Source organism: Magallana gigas, chromosome 8 (genome assembly GCF_963853765.1).
Source record: "Magallana gigas chromosome 8, xbMagGiga1.1, whole genome shotgun sequence".
NCBI lineage: Eukaryota > Metazoa > Mollusca > Bivalvia > Ostreida > Ostreidae > Magallana > Magallana gigas.
This window is the reverse complement of record NC_088860.1, coordinates 11,413,357-11,430,761: the sequence shown is the minus strand read 5'-3', so window position 1 is coordinate 11,430,761 and position 17,405 is coordinate 11,413,357. Positions and strand designations below refer to the sequence as shown.

The 17,405-nt window shown below is 34.3% G+C and overlaps 1 protein-coding gene across 6 annotated transcripts; it reads left to right on the top strand.

Annotated features, from left to right (window-relative positions):
- Positions 1 to 502: 502 nt before the first annotated feature.
- Positions 503 to 15,083, top strand: LOC105325928 (serine-rich adhesin for platelets). Of its 6 annotated transcripts, none has more exons than XM_066069662.1 (11): positions 3,458 to 3,539; positions 3,964 to 4,355; positions 4,705 to 4,928; positions 5,368 to 5,491; positions 6,071 to 6,262; positions 7,026 to 7,121; positions 7,311 to 9,105; positions 9,227 to 9,262; positions 9,934 to 11,642; positions 12,306 to 12,641; positions 12,726 to 15,083. In XM_066069662.1, the coding sequence occupies exons 2-11, from the start codon at positions 4,136 to 4,138 to the stop codon at positions 14,333 to 14,335; spliced, it is 6,342 nt and encodes a 2,113-aa protein (XP_065925734.1). In that variant the 5' UTR covers positions 3,458 to 3,539; positions 3,964 to 4,135; the 3' UTR covers positions 14,336 to 15,083. The 6 variants fall into 6 exon arrangements, with proteins under 6 accessions (XP_011424026.3, XP_065925734.1, XP_065925733.1 ...); XM_066069661.1 differs by having other exon boundaries at positions 12,306 to 12,662; XM_066069660.1 differs by having other exon boundaries at positions 12,306 to 12,662; positions 12,705 to 15,083.
- Positions 15,084 to 17,405: the final 2,322 nt, after the last annotated feature.

Below are 17,405 nucleotides of genomic sequence, written 5' to 3'. Positions count from 1 at the left end.
CATGAGTTTTTATACATTTGTCTTATATGACAAACATTTCCGATTGGCTCTGTCCACCTGTGGTGAACATAAGTGAACAAATAATGCTTATATTGCAAAGCTACATTTTATTTCTAAATACGATAACAGATCTGTCGAAACTATCCATCATAAAGCCGGGGGTGCGGGTCCGGGGCCTCCCATCTCGTTATGAAACATTTGAAAGGTCATAAAATGACTTGTACATGATGAGTACATGATTTTAAAGATTACGAAGGTTATATGTAAACATGCAGAGCCTGTCTATTTATACGGCACCAGAGCTATCGAATGCGGACACGGGGGTGCCGATTGTGACACTTGATGAAAACTTGTCTAATAATTACCCGTGCCCTCATCTCTGCACCTGGATGCATAACAACGTTCAAAATAATTGTAATCATTGTGCAGTAAAATTCGGATGCACAAAAAAAGTCATTATCCAGTACCACAGTTTATGTCATTGTTTTGCACTAAAATAATTACGGTGCAATTGTTTTATGTATCAAAGTATAATCCATGACCGATTCGTCTCAAGCCACGGTCTTGAGTTCGCAAAGCTCTCGAGAAGTATGGTGTTATAAGGGAGGCAACTTCTATTACTTTTCAACTTAGGTAAGCTTAAAATCAATTTTAAAGAATTCTTTTAATTTTAATCTAAAACATGCAAACAGATTATATCTTGGCCTAAGTATAAGATTTATAACTAAAAAATGAGATGATTATATCGTGCAATAATGTTACTCTTTTATCGAACAAAGATTTTTTAAAGCCGCGTTTTTATTTAATTTGACCATTTCATAAAGGCCTACTTAAAAATTACGTAAATGAGATAGAATTCAGTAATATCTGAAATATACATTATATGCGGGAATTAAAGTACGTGTATCATATCGAGATAACGACGATTTTTTTTCTTGTTAATTTGATCATGTACCAGAGGTTATGTACCAGACGAGTGGTTGATAGGAATTATTAAACCTATATTTAAGAATAAGGGCGATCCCACCCAGCCAGAAAATTATAGACCGATAACATTACTTAGTTGCCTCGGAAAAATATTTACATGCATTTTGAGCAAGCGTTTAGATACGTATGCATCTGAAATCAACCTCATTACTAGCAGTCAGGCAGGTTTTAGGAAAAATCATTCAACCCTGGACCATATTCTAACTCTTCAATTTTTATCAAATACCTTACTATGTAGAAAGAAAAAATTATTCTGTGCTTTTGTTGACTTTAAACAAGCATTTGATACCGTCTGGAGAAATGGTCTATGGTATAAACTATTAGATAATGGAATAGGGGGGAAATGTTATGCTTTTATACTAAATTTGTACAAAGGAATAAAATCTAAGATATGTATGAACGTTATGTCATCTGATTTTTTTCTGTTGTAATATAGGTGTGCGTCAAGGAGAAAATTTATCTCCTTTTTTATTTTCATTGTATATTAATGACTTAGAAGATGTTTTATTAGATAAAAATATTGTTGGGTTACAAAGTATTAGTTCTTCCATTGAAGATGAGTTGATGTTATACTTGAAACTTTGCCTGTTATTTTATGCAGACGATACGGTTATTATGTCTGAGACCGCTGATGATCTCCAGAAAGCACTAGATGAATTCCATGTGTACTGTTCCCAATGGAAACTAAATGTCAATGTAGAAAAAACAAAGATATTAGTTTTTTCAAAAGGCCCTAAGCCAAAAAACATTTTTTATTATAATAATAACGTTGTTGAAATTGTGAGTGAATTCAAATATTTGGGTACTGTATTTTCCAGAAGTGGATCTTTTTGTAAAGCAAAAAAACAATTAGTTGAGCAAGCACAGAAAGCTTTGTATAGTATTATAAGAAAAATAAGACTTTTTAATCTACCCATGGAACAACAGTTTGATTTGTTTGATAAAGTAGTAGTACCGGTTTTGCTCTATGCTTGTGAAATCTGGGGTTACGAGAATATAGATATTATTGAAAAAATCCATTTGAAATTATATTCTATGTATGAAAAGTAGTACTCCATCGTATATGGTCTATGGTGAATCAGGTCGTTATCCTTTATACGTACATGTAACTGTATATTCTCGATTGATTTCTTATTGGACAAAAATGATCCAAGGCCAAGACAATAAGGTTGTGTTTACTGTTTACAAATATTTAGCAAACCAATATATGTATAATAATGACTGTGTAAATCCATGGACTGATTGTATACAACATATTTTAGACTCATGTGGGTTCTCTAATATCTGGACAGAACAATGTACTGCAATAGTTAATGATAAGTGGATTTCTGCCGCCATCAAACAAAGATTGCAGGACCAGTTCATTCAGAAATGGGCAAAAGATATAGATAAATCATCTAAAGGTCAAATATATAAAATTTATAAACAAAAGTTTGGTTTTGAAAAATACTTAGGCATTCTTACAAAAAAATTTTGGAAACCACTTATTAAATTCAGAACAGCAAATCACCGTTTACCGATTGAAACCGGTAGATGGTATGGAATTCCTGTAAATGACAGAAGCTGCACACTCTGTAATAGTGGTAAATTAGCAGACGAATACCAATTTTATTCTTGAGTGTAAATTTTTCTTAACTTTACGTAAGCAATTCCTATGTACCAAGTATTTTCAAAAACCAAGTACATTAAAATTTAGGGAACTGCTGATGACAACGAACATCAAAACATTGAAAAAATTAAGCTCTTTTATATTGAATATCCAAGAGCAATTCTGCTGTCCAGCCTAAACTGTATTAGCATTTATTATTATTATTACTCCCCGCGTATTGAACACCAATGAAACATTGTATTAAATTTTTATATGATGATCTATTTTTTTTCTACCACTTTTTGTATTATTACTAATTTTTTTTCTCTTACTTACTTACGCTTACTAACACATGTAATACTATGTTGTATTATAATTTATATATAATTTATGAGACCCTTGACATCACAATTTAATGCAAATATGTTATTGTACCTCATGTACCATTGTATGATAATGGTTTGAGAGAATAAATTGAATTGAATTGATCAGAACTTATACTCAGTAACTTTTTAACACAAATAAATATGGAGGCTATTGATAATTATATCATGACCGCAATGTAAAGAAGCAGATGCTATTGTTCATCACATGCATTTGGTTTTATAAAAAAATATAATAATGATAACTTTTATAACAGAAGTTTTTGTTTTTTTACAAGCACCTACCTTTTTTCTAAGTCTCCTTGACTTAATTTCTTTTCTTTCTTTTTTTCGTCTAATTGTTTTTATCTTGACACAGGTATTTGCAATTAATTCACAAAGCTCTAATTAGGAAAACATTCTTCGACTTAGTACTGAGATTCATTTATTAACTTTGAACGTTGAAAGGAATGAAACACCCCCATCGTACGAAATGCCTTGGATACGAATTATCTAATACAGAATGTCACCACAACATCCGGTGTATGTTACGGAATTTTGGCTCGAATTTTTGGCTGCATGCCTGCTTGTTTTATGTTTTGGTAAGCAAATTGAACTAGTTTGTGCTTTTATTTCAAATAATTATTAAGTATAAATCCGAATATGAATATAAAATTATCTTATTCAAATATGAAATACGTGTTAAACTTTTTAACTGACACAGTCAGGCTTTGTTTCATCAGTTCATATGCTCGACAGTGTCAGAATGGTCAGCTGTCCTTGTTTGGGAAACATAAAGATCATACCGTTTTATTCATGCACAACTTAGCTCTTCAAAAGTAGAATTTCGAACACGAAACACCTGTATCATACAGTTATGTTGCATTCCAGTATGAAACAATCTGAGCAACAACAAAAAACTACACACCCCCCTTTCTGCCTCAAACCAATGCAGACTATGTCAAAACTCTGTGTACCTTAATGTATATACGTTCTTGAGTTTACTGGTATATTTTTTTCTTTTAGGTTAAAATGACACAGCACATATGAAGTACTTAATTGGCAGATGACAACAAACCTGAAAACAGGAACAATAAAGGATTTTATATCTGTTTTTCAAGTCAGGAATCGAACAAACTAATCATCATGTCCTAACACATGCCATACCATGTGTTAGGACACCTTAAACAGTAGCAGTATGGAACAGAATGTAACAAACTCTACAGAAACAGAATGCCAACGGCGAATTGGCAAACCAGGTGATTCCCAACACCAATCTGTGGAATCCCAAAATGATAACAGTAAACAACAAATTAAGCCCTCAAATGTGGCATCGTTAGAAGCAATGGATGAAGATGTGATTTGTATTGAGGATGAAGACGAAGAGACAGTTTCAAGCAAAACAGAGAATAAAACAGGCAAGCGAAATTTACATTTTTTGCTTAATTTTTCTACGGTTTCCTTCTCTAGGATTGTTTATTTACCTAGTACATGTATTCAGCTGTGATGCTTCTCAAATAGCTTTAAATGTGTTCGAATCAATCTTTAGATGAATGATGTCTTTAGTTTAACTCAAGTTTTTATAGACAAGCAGTAAGACTTGCCCTGTTCAAATTGATTTTTCAAAATACACTATTTCACATTTTAGAACTTTCAAAAAGATGCATGTATCTGAGTTTTCATTCTACAATTTTGATCAATGGACTTCTCCATAGGTTGATTGCCTAGTATATAAAATCTTAACATGATCTGAAAATATTATTGTAGCTTTGGACAAGATTTGCTGTATCATCAATTCAGCCATTGAACAAGATGACGTTACCAGAAGCCAAACACCAGAGTCACCATCTGTATCTGGTGGTTTACCAGAATCTGGTGTCAACACTGTGCTCTCTGATGAAACACAGCCAGAAGAAATTAAGAGATGTAAAGTTTGTAAGACGACAGATCGAGGGAAGGATCCAGGAGGGCCTGCCTGTGATTCATGTTCTGTATGTTACAAGTTTTGACACTTAGACATTTGATTTATGATTACATTAGAATGATGTGACAACAATACTCATTAATAGAACACTCATCGATAATACTTCTTTAGTAATTTATAAACAAAAACATGCTACAAGTTTGGCTACAATAAAATTCATGTAGTTCGAAATAATCCATAATTATTACATGGATTATATAAACTAGATTTTAGCATTATATACATTTACATGTTTCTTTGTTATTGAAATATCTTTTTATAAAATCTTTAAAATAAGCCTGCTTATGTCCTCAGATAAATTTGTTTAAAGAAGATTTTGTTTTATTCATTAGAATTATTGTTATTTGATTAGCAAAGTACATGTATTTTTAAACACAATTAATGTAAATCTTGAATTTTTTTCCCATTAGTTTTTCTGTTGAAAATTTGTGAACTTTTTCCTTTAGATCTTCTTCAAGAAATGTGTAGAGGATGGCGTAAAGTTAACAAGACACACAGTTGGAGCCACTGTCTGCCACTGTCAGCTCTGTCGGCTACTTCGCTGTTATTTTGTTGGAATGGAGCCTAAAGGTACATGTAAATTATATCTAAGTATTAAAAATACCAAGTCTTAAATTAAATGTTAATACCATCTGGATTATTGTCTGAGTCCTATTTAACTTATTTTGGAAAAAATTGAAAAAAGAAATTAAAAAAAAATACATTCAACCTTTTATTATTGGTATCTCTTTCTCAAGGACAGCTGCAACATATCTTCCATTATTTCCTCTTTTTTTTTTTATTATTTCTGCAATGTTTTCACTACGTAATCCAAGAATTATATTTTTATGTTATATATGATAATTTTTATTTGTTAATACATGTATAGTTTCATTTGAAAATATATGCTTATGACTTTAATATTGATAAGCACTTAATTGCATTTTGCATGCTATTTAAAAAATAAAAATTCAGAATATTCTATCAGTAACTACAAAAATAGCCAGGTAATGCACCCTGAGTTTTTTGGGCATTAACAGATTTAACATAAACCTGAGGAACATCGTGAGTGTCCTTAATTACTGGTACTCTTGTATTCTTACAGATAGTTAGGACTGTTTAAGCTGAAGGATTTTTTTACTGAACTAATGTGTTTAACTTTCCTTCTAGATTCCTCTTTTGTGGTCTGCCTAATTTGTGGGAAAGCTTTCCTGTCATGGTATTTTTTGAAGCAGCATCTGGGAAAATGTAAAAAGTCTACGTCTACTTATTACTGCGCCAACTGTGAGCGGGAATTCGTCACTGAATGTCAGCACAGGCTGCACAAGAAAAGTGTGTTCTTCTGTAAAAAGAGAGATGCTGGTAAATATCCTATCAATTTCATTACATACACTGATTACACTGTGAAATCATTAGAATATGAGGGCCCAGGGGGCTCAATAAGCCTAAGGCTCAATGTTCAATGATTTAATAAGTTTCCCTCAGCAAAGAATTAACATTCCCAACAAATCATGAAACATGAATAGTGATTGAATCATCACTTATACTGGTAAATCCACAAAATTCCATAACTATCATCCTCCTATAAAAGGTAGACAATCCATGAGAATTTGCCTAAATTTAATGATTCCACAGAATTTTATCTATTTGTACATGTAGGTTATTTTTTGTCTCTAACTTTTGTGATTTTAAGCTTCTTGATGACCTCAACTAAAGTAGTCCTGGTTTTGCATTTACAGTGTACCTCAGTTTCGAAAAAAAAAACCTGTAAAAGGTAGTTTTAACAAACAGCATAATAATATGCATATAAGTGAGATTATCTTTGTCATCTCCTAGAGCTGTGTTATAAAAACTACATGTATATGATCACTCTGTAGTAGATTGTATGGAAATTAAATTAGATTGAGTTATTCCCTTCAACAAAACATGAAAATGGATATTTTTTCATTCCACTGTTATCCTTCTTAGATGAATGATTGATACAACCCAAAATAGAATGTAGAGTTGCATGTATTTCCCTTTTTTGTATGCTGACAATGAATAAGATTTGATTGAATGTGATAGTTTCTAAGAAACTGTGGGTTACATAATTGTATGTTGAATTGTAACTTTATTTGTGTTTTAGAATCCATTCTGAAGTACAAGTGTGATATTTGCTGGAGGAGTTTTTCATCCTTGGGAGTTCTGATAATGCATCGCTACACACATATCAAGTTAGACAGTAAGTCAGGGGTTAATGATTCTTAAAATATATGAAAAAAAATCTATATAAAAAAAACATTTTCACCTGACAATTTTTTTTATTTTATTTTGAATATACCGGTATGTTTTTCTTCTTTTTTCCCAATACATACCTCTGTTTTATTGCTTTGATTGTAAAATCATGATTTTTGTTTCATTTGTTTTGTAGAAGAGATGCTTGAAATGGAAAATTCATTAGAAATGCATCCTTTCCAGAATGATCCAGAAAATCCAATTGTTATTAATGACAGCAACAGATCTAAAGCCAGAGGAAACAAACAGGGAGATACTTGGCAGGGAAAAAAATTAAACAAGAATCAAATGACTCTACTCAGCCAGTTAGACTGCAGCCTTATTGATATTAATCAAGATGAATACCTGTGTCTTAAAAACTCTTCAGACCCTCAGTGTCGGAAACCGGAAAATTGTGATGAAATGGAAGATACGGAAGAGATATTGAAACCTGAAAATGTAAACTTGGAAAGTCGAAATACAACACAGATTGTATTATCTCATGAGAAGAATTTTGGGAAAGATGATACGTATCTTGAAAAGAAAACAAGTGGAGAAGGGGAGAGCAGCCAAGTGTGTAAAAAAGATGTCTGTAGTGATGAGAAGGATTTAGAGCCATTAGATTCATGTAATGGCATTAGAACTTTGAAAGAAAATCGACCGACTATTTTAAATGATGTTGCACTGCAAGGAAGAGATAACAGTGGACCTGACAGCAGTGTGACAGGAACAAAGACATGCAGTGAGATAATGTCAAAAAGTGAAACAATGAAAGACGACTTACTCATTGATGATGAGGAGGATGAGAATGACTACATTCTTGTTGATTTTGACTCTAGCGATGAAGATGAGAAAGACAGTAATGTGGATGATAAAAATGACTCATCAGAGAGCCTGGGAACATTGCCCAAAATTGATGCATTCACAGTGAAAAATGAGACAGTGTGCGACTCACTTACCAAAACTACATCAACTACTGAACAAGAGGTTTCGTCTCCTGCTTTAATTGAAGAAGAGTCTCTGAATCCCACATTGAACTATTCAACAGGTGGTGATGATCAACTGAATGAAACTCTACCTGACAATAAAGACCGAGTGAAAGAGGAAATACTGAGAAACCAAAGTAATGGAGAAATCATAAACCAAAGTAATGGAGAAATCAAGAAGAATCTGTCAGAATCCAAAGTACCTGTGAATATAAAACAGGAAAATGCAGACTGGAATGAGTTTTCAGTGTCTCAAGAACAGATTGAAGGGAAATCACAGAGTTCTTCCCTTAATGCAGATACTGCATTAGAAACAAGCACATCACAGTCTGGTAGTATTCTCGAACTGATTTCTGCTGTTTTACCATCTTCCTCTGGAGAGAGTTCTCTTACGAGTCACCAGAGTCGCATTCAATCATTAATCAACCAGTTAGGATTGAAATCGAAAGTGGAAGTCACCTTAAGTGAAGATGGCACTAAGAAAGTTGAACTTCATTTTATTGTAAATGATAAAATGGATCTGGAATCGCAGTTGGCCCAAACAAATGATGGGTCAATTTCATCTACCTCAAAGGATACGTCAAATGATGAAGTTTCGAGCACAGTGCCTGATGATGTTGACCAATGTTTGGCATCAAACGGACATTCTTCTTCAGAACAAAGTCTTTTATCTCAGGTAAAGCAAGCTCCTATGAAAGAACCTCAAACCAAAGAAGAAGCACTTAGTTGGGAAGTCAGTAGCACAGAAGAGTTAAAAGAAGAGACCACAACAGAGTCAGCCAAGGTCTTGGGTAAAGAATATGAAAGTGGAATGGATAAAGTGAATGCCGAACCACCTTTGCAAGAAATTGATGAAAGTAAAATGTATGGAGAAAGCAACATGGGGGAAGTTGCCACTCCAGATGTTATTATTTTGTCTTCAGATGAAGAAGAGTCACCTGTAGATAGTACAATAGCTACAACAAGGTGAGTTTAAATTTATCTCATGATATTGTAATTAATAATTGTGAACCATCTATAAACTCTCTCTCTCTCATAATTTTTTTGTAATGTGATGCAATAAACTGTATTACTTTATCTTTTGAAGTCCTGTGAGTGAAAGACCACAGAAGCAGTTGGAAATGTGAGTTTTTTTAATTACATTCCTTTGTAAGCTGCTGCCTTTTGAACTGTCATGCAAATTTAATTCTCTTGGGAAGCTACAATGGATTTACAGTCAAACTTTGTTATCTCAAACTAGATGGAAATGTTTAAAAAGATATCAAGTATTCAAGATATGGAGGATAAAATACTTAAAAGATAAGTGGTTGGAACTTACAAATCACTTCAACATATCAATTGTATTCAAGATATCAATGTTCGAGATATCAAAGTTCAACTGTATTTCAGAAAATATGATTGATGAAAATAATATCAAATTATGTAAGAAATGAAATAAATATAACTGATCAAATACATATACTGTGGTTTCATTAATATTCAAGGGGGTCAATTTTCATGGATAAAGTGAAAATCACTGTTTCAAGGATACGTAAATTCGTGGCCAATGACCCTATCAATACAAAATGTTAATAAAAATTGCACTTCAATGAACATTTAATTTCGTGGATCAACTAAGCAACGAAATCCACAAAAATTGGTATTCAACGAATATTGATGAAACCACAGTATACATTTATGTTAAAACAATAGCGTGAGATACAATAAACACGAGTCCCATTTCTAAAAAATTTTGTAAAACCCTTGGCTCTTATTAATGTACATAAGTAATGATAAAAATAAATGTAATTTCAGGCAACCAAAAAAGGAGGGTGCTAGCATTGTGGATAATAGTTCAGCAGAAAAAGAAACAGATGTCACGTCAAAAGAAAATTTACCTGAATCTGAAAAATGTGTAGAAGAATCAAATTCAGTGGACAAATTTTCGTTAATCAGAAAATACTTGAATTCTAAATCAGTAGATTTAAATAAACAGCCGTCAGTGTTTTCCAGCCAGGATTCTTCAAATGGAAAGAGAAGACTGAGCTTAAAGGCAGTCATACCTACAGATTCTGGTCAGGAATCGAGTAGTACGGCTAGCTCAAGTCAAGAAAGCAATTCTAAAATGGGGATTGAATGTTACAAATGCTATCTATGTCATAACATTTATCTTGATCTTCAAGAATTGAAGCTCCATTTATATCAGAGTCACTCATATTACCAATACAATGAGAATGAATTGAACAGTTTTCATTGCTGTCACTGTGGGGATGAGTTTGATTCCGTAGTCAAACTGTCAATTCATGAGATGTCAGTGCATGGTTTAAAGTATTCTTGTCCTTTCTGTGGAGTTTTCCAAAGAAGTCACGAACAATTTTTAAAACACTTTACTTGTCATTTTTCACTCATTGTATATTACTGTGATTCGTGCAACAGGGAGTTTTCTAAACATGTCAGGCACGGTTGCCCGACTTCTTTAAGCAGAGCTTGGAAGTGCTTTTTGTGTGACAGAATCTTTTTTGACAAAGAAAACTACTGCAACCATACCATACTTCAACACAGCCGATTGTTCAAATTCACTTGTAAGGCCTGTTCGCAAAACTTTGGAACATCCCTGGCATTGAAAGTTCATAGAAGTTCATTGGACAACACATTAGATGGTGTACAGGTCAACATTGCAGACACTATAACATTGAATGCGAATTCTATGGAAGTCACAGTGTTAAAAGAGACACCATTGACTGCAATGCATCGCCCATATATATCCACCCCGTTAACATCAAATAAACAAAAGACCACTCAAGAAGCTGGATATACTGTGAAAAGCTATGGAAATCATGCAAGTTTAGATTTATCCCAACTACCAAAAACTCTTGTTAGTATTGGAAAGAAAGGCAAGTTAGCTAGCAATATTGGAAAGAAATGTGAGTTAGTTAGCAGTATTGAAAAGAAAGATGAGTTAGCTAGTAATATTGGAAAGAAAGGCAAGTTAGCTAGCAGTATTGAAAAGAAAGATGAGTTAGCTAGCAATATTGAAAAGAAAGATGAGTTAGCTAGTAATATTGAAAAGAAAGATGAGTCAGCTAGTAATATTGGAAAGGAAGGCGAGTTAGTTAAAACCTGTACTGCAGAAAATGTTGACGGTCTTGGCTTGCCAAAGATTACGCGCCCAAAGAAATCAATACCATATAAAGGCAGAAGTGCAGCATCTTCATCCGATTCCCCATTGCTTGTAAAGAAGACCTCTTTTTGTAGAATTCGAAATACACCACTGATTATGAAAAATGTATATAAGAGCACTTTTACTGGAGATGTTGAAGTTGTGGATAGAGGAGATGGTGATGTAGAAACAGAGACACAGAACAAGTTGGACAGAGATAGAGCACAGCAGATCTGCACAACTATTAATGGTCAGAAAGTTACTATCACTGAATCAAAGTACGAAGGAGAGGGAAATGCCTTTATTCATGTTTCAAATCTTCCAAATTTGCATATGTTGCAGTCCAACAGAATGTCTGAAAAAGGTGAATATTTTCTTTCTGTGTAGTGACAAATTAACCATTCATTTTAGCTGCAGAAATGAAGTTTTAAGGGAAAATTTGGGTTGACAGATATTAATTAAGACTTGTATGTAAAAATAAATAGTAATTTTGCAAAAAGAAAGATTTGGGAGGGGATTTTTAACCATCCGATATTCTTTTTGATAAATGATTTATTTTAAATCAACATCTATTTACACAAAAAATGGTGATCAAAAAGCTACTTTAAAAATTTCATATTAAAGTGCAATGAAAACTAGGGAGATTCCAACCTCCGCTTGTAGAGATTTACAATTGTGGACCAGTGTTTATTTATGTATGAAATAAATAAAAACAACTACAGGTACCTGTTTGCCAGAATCAATGAGGATAGATCAAGCCACTGTCATAAAACTTAGACAAGCTTGCTTTTGGTCTCGGTCTCACTTTTTCACCATACATCCCTGCTGTAAAAGTGAGGCTGAGTTCATAAATGCCATTCAGTTTTATGTAAGGAAACTGAAGATTACCCATAGCTCCTGTAAATAACTTGTACACCGTTATTTATTGTTTGATCCGAAATGCAAAACTTTTATTTCACTGTACACATACATGATCCAAAAAGAGTGAAAGATGATGTCACACAGTACATGTATAATTTACTTGCAGATTGTCATGCATCTTTGAAAAGAAAAAGTGAAGATTCTGGTAGTTCAGCATCAGCCATTCCTTACAAACAAGCCAGACAAGGTTTAACAATACAGGGAGATCAGATCTCAGCTGTGGAAATGGATGATCCACAGAAATCCAAGAGCACTCATGGCAGAAATTCTACAGGTGCACCAGATAATAATACTATTTCTTTGCCTAGACTCTTTAATTCTGAGATTGAAAGGGCCTATCATGTTCCGAACAATGGATTTACACCTGAGGTGATTGTACTTGATGAAGATGAGCCAGACGGTAGTGTGACCCCATCACCAGGTGCTACTGCATCAACATCAGGTGCTACTGCATCAACATCAGGTGCTACTTCATCAACATCAGGTGCTACTGCATCAACACCAGGTGCTACTGCATCAACATCAGGTACTACTAGATCACCTAGTGCTACTGAATCAACATCAGGTGCTACTGAATCATCAGGTGCTACTGAAACACCAGGTGCTAGTGAATCATCAGGTGCTACTGCATCAACACCAGGTGCTACTGCATCAACACCAGGTGATATAGCATCAACGGGTGCTACATCATCAAAAAGTGCTACAGTATCACCAGGGGAATCCATAGAGGATTCCGTAGAAATGCCAAGCAGTGGAAATCTTTCCAAAGAGGGAAAAACAGAAGAAACACTTTTATCCTCAAACCTGCATAAAAGAGTTCCTGAGAGAAAGAAGAGAGGGTGTGAGGATTTATCAGAAGAAGTAGAAGGTGTTATTTCAAATCTTTTACAGTTTTGGAAGAAATCTGAAACAATAACAAAGCCAAATGAGAGTATATTATTAGCAAAGAAATCTACTGTGCCATCAGCAGCATCTTCCATTAGCCAAGAGGACAAAGCTAAATCAGTTGAAGTTAAAAGTTTTGTTTCCAATCAACATAGCAGCAGCAAAATGTCAGAGACAGTTAGAAAAGAAATGAAAAGGAAAAACCCATTATATCCAAATGATGATATTAAAAAGAAAAGGATTTCAGAGAAAGAAGGAAAAAATGAAGAAAAATGTCAGCTTGGCTCAATATCATCAGGTGTTGACCCAGAACCTAGAGGTGTAATGGAGAACAACACTTCACCCACACCAATTCCGAAGGAAACACAAAACATGTTTATAACCAAGTCTGTTTTGTCTGTTATCAAAAGCAACCCTACATTGCTGGAAGAGAGTCATGAAAATCTTCGAAAGAAAGCGTTGCTTCCTATGCATCCATTTTTGAAGGAATTTACCAAAACGACAGAATGGAAGTCATCTTCGCCTATTAAGGCCTTGGCTAATGTCAATGCTCTGCTGCATAGGAGAGTTCCTCTTAATAGTTTGTCAAAGCCTCCTTTTAGCAACCATGTTGAAGATCAAATAAATAATCAGAAGCAAAAGATTTTCAGTGACATAATTGCTACTTTAGAAAGAATAGAATCTTTAAAGAATGCGACTAGCAAAGAGACTATGCAAAAACTTGAAGCAGAGTTATCAAAAAGGACATTACTGAGTGAGGAAAATACTAGTGTAAAATCTGCTTGTATTAATGACATTGCCAGCAGGGACACTATGCAGAAACTTAAAGCAGAGTTATTAAAAAGGACAACTTTGAGTGAGGAACAAACTAGCATATCTAAACCTACAACAAGGACAAATTTAAAAGATTCAGAGGCAAACAAAAGACATAGTGTTAATGCACCTATTACTAAACCTCTGGAACATCAGATTGAAGAGGTGAACAATTTAGTAGAAAAACAGGTTAGCATTAGTGAACCTGTTTCAAAAGCTCCAATTAATCAAAATGAGGAGAATGGTTTAACAGATGAAAAAGCTACAGTTTACAAGCCAGTTTCTAAACCTCCAGTAAACCATACTAAGAGTGAACTTGAGGATGCTGTGAAACGGTTAAGTTCAGTTGTTCAATCAATTTCAAAAGGAAAAATAAAAGAATTAAGTCTTCCAGAATCAGATGGAAACAATGAAGCAAAAAAAGGGCAAACAGACTGAAATGGAGACCAGGGAAAGTCGTACAAAATGAGTATTCCTTTCCCTGAAGACAAAACTGATTCCTGATATTGAATAAGTGTTTACAGATTGCATGCTTTAAAGTCACAATTAATTTGATTTATTTCCATGCAAATTAATTACCCTTACGAAATTAAACCCTAGCAAATTAAGCCATTTTTGATCAGTCATCTAGATTTTATTGTCACAAAATAATCTGTTTTTAAAAATGTGCATATTTTATATACCGGCAAGGCATTTAAAAGTAGACTGTTTTAACAGTGTTTATCTGCAAGCCTAGTGGTTTTTATTTTAAAGTTTCAGGTTCAAAGGTTGTATCTGCTAGGAGTTGTGATTTGCAAGTGGAGGGGGGGGGGGGGGGTGTTAACCTGATTATGTGTACATGTTTTTTGTTTTTGTTTGTTTGTTTTGTATGTTTGGGGTTTTTTTCTTTTTTGTAACTCTGATTTATGTGTTGATTTGTGTATGTCTGATGATCATGGATAAGCTTTCAATTTTTCACCTGTTAAATTTCTTATCTATGGTAGAATGAGTTTTAGATTGTATCAATGTTCAAAACAGAATATATGATACAAATAATATATGGATTGTTGGCTGCTAATGATAGAATTTATGCATGTACAAATATTGACATCCACTTGTTTGCCAATTTTTATAGACTTTTATCACTGTTAATGTACACTCATTATGAAAGAAAATGTGTGAATTATTAAAAATGTATATGACTTGATTTGTGTTTCATCAATTTTTTAAGCATTTTTAGTTTTGAAAAAAAAAAATGAAATTTTGTGAAGCTTGAAATTGGCAAATTGTTGGAACAACCAGTCCTTTTCGGGATACACGGAAAATAAATTACATGAATTAAAAACAAAGAAAATAAAATCTAGCAATACTTCTAACACAATAAAAGAAATACAAAAGAAGCATCTACTACCTCGTGTACAGTGAGTTCTGAATGACAATGTTTTCTGGAAAGTGGGGGGAAATGCGGCAGATCGCTCTGGAGTAACCAATCGACTTTCGAGATATATATATTTATATATCAACCCTAATTTTTTTTTTCAAATGAATGTCTTATTTATACATGTAAGGGTTTGTTAGCCTTGCTTGTATCGAACTTGCAGGGATGGTGCAGAGACGGATCCAGCAATACGGAAAAGGGAGTTCCAAACGATGAAAATCAGTATTAGTAAATTGAGTGCTATACTGAACCTTTCATTCGTCAAAAAACCAAAAACATTTAAAATATTTTAAGGTTTTATAGTATAGAGGATAAACGTATAGTATAGACGGTGTTCGTAAATTATATTCAATTCAATTCAGTTGATTGACATCACCACGTCGGCATACAGTCAAAATGAAATCGAATGACGGACCAAAGAATATTATTATTACATAAAGGTTATAGCATGCAAGACAATTTTATTCCATTCTTTCTAGTCCTTCGAACTGTTTTCTCTGCAAAGGCATTTATCTAAGTATACACCTAGACTGGCTTTTTAGCTCACCGAGACGAAGTCAAGGAGAGCTTATGCTATACCCTCGGCGTCGGCGTCGGCGTCGGCGTCCGGACCTGGTTAAAGTTTTTGTTGCAGGTCCTGTATCTAAGCTATTATTTGTCCTATCTTCACCAAACTTGCATGGATGATGCATCTGGACCTACTTATGGACTTGAAAGACTTGGATGCTGAATCTGGGTCCTAAATTTCAGATGCTGGAGGAGGTTAAGGTTGTTGGACCAGGTTAAAGTTTTTGTTGCAGGTGCCCTTTGATAGCAATATCTTAGTTACTGCTGGTCCGTACTTCACCAAACTTGCATGGATGGTGTGCCTTATGATACTGATGCACCAGACAGGCTTGAGTGCTGAATCTGAGCTATAGGTTTCGGATGCTGGAGGAGGTTAAGGTTTTTGGAGCAGGTTAAAGTTTTTGTTGCGGGTGCCCATTGATAGCAATATCTAAGTTACTACTGGTCCTAACTTCACCAAACTTGTATGGATGATGCGTCTTATGATACTGATGCACCTGACAAGCTTGAATGCTGAATCTGAGCAATAGGTTTCGGATGCTGGAAGAGGTTAAGGTTTTTAGAGCTGGTTAAAGTTTTTGTTGCAGGTGCCCTCTGATGATTATATCTTAGTTACTACTGGTCCTAACTTCACCAAACTTGTATGGATGGTGCGTCTTATGATACTGATGCACCTGACAAGCTTGAATGCTGAATCTGAGCAATAGGTTTCGGATGCTGGAGGAGGTTAGGGTTTTAAGAGCTGGTTAAATAAAGTTTTTGAAACAGGTGCCCTCTGATGATGATATCTTAGTTATTACTTGTCCTTACTTCACCAGACTTCCATGGATGGTGTGTCTTATGATACTGATGCACCTGACAGGCTTGAATGCTGAGTCTGGTTTCGGATGCTGGATAAAGTTAAGTTTTTAGGAACAGGTCACATGTTTAATAGATGATAGTACTATTTCAAACTTGCATAGTTGATTTAACTGTAATATGAATGAATCGCAGAGGTAGCTTCAGATGCAGAGCTTGATCTCCATTATCAAGGATGCTAAAAAATAAATCTTAGTTATTACAGGTCCTAACTTCACCAAACCTTAATGGATGGTGTGTCTTATGATACAGATGCACCTGACAGGCATGGATGCTGAATCTGAGCCATAGGTTGCGGATGCTGGAGGAAGTTAAGGTTTTAATTGCTAGTGCCCTCTGATGATGATATCTTAGTTATTACTGGTCCAAACTTCACCAAACTTGCATGGATGATGCGTCTTATGATACCAATGCACCTTATGGGCTTGAATGCTGGTTTCGGATGCTGGATGAGGTTTAGTTTTTTGGAACAGGTCACATGTTTTATAGATGATAGCTTGCATAGTTGATTTAACTTTATTATAAATTAAATGCAGAGGTTGCTTCAGATGCAGAGCCTGATCTCAATTATCAAGGATGCTAAAGAAATCTCCTACCTCACTCAAACCAGCTCGATAGATAGATGTGTTTGTTGATAAATGATATAACATGATTCCTATGATATAG

Excerpts from the sequence above, each read along its gene's own strand:
- LOC105325928 (XM_011425724.4), top strand. The coding sequence starts at position 4,136 with ATGGAACAGAATGTAACAAACTCTACAGAAACAGAATGCCAACGGCGA. Across the intron at positions 4,356-4,704 it reads CAAAACAGAGAATAAAACAG|CTTTGGACAAGATTTGCTGT; the intron begins GCAAGCGAAATT and ends ATATTATTGTAG. Across the intron at positions 6,263-7,025 it reads CTGTAAAAAGAGAGATGCTG|AATCCATTCTGAAGTACAAG; the intron begins GTAAATATCCTA and ends TTTGTGTTTTAG.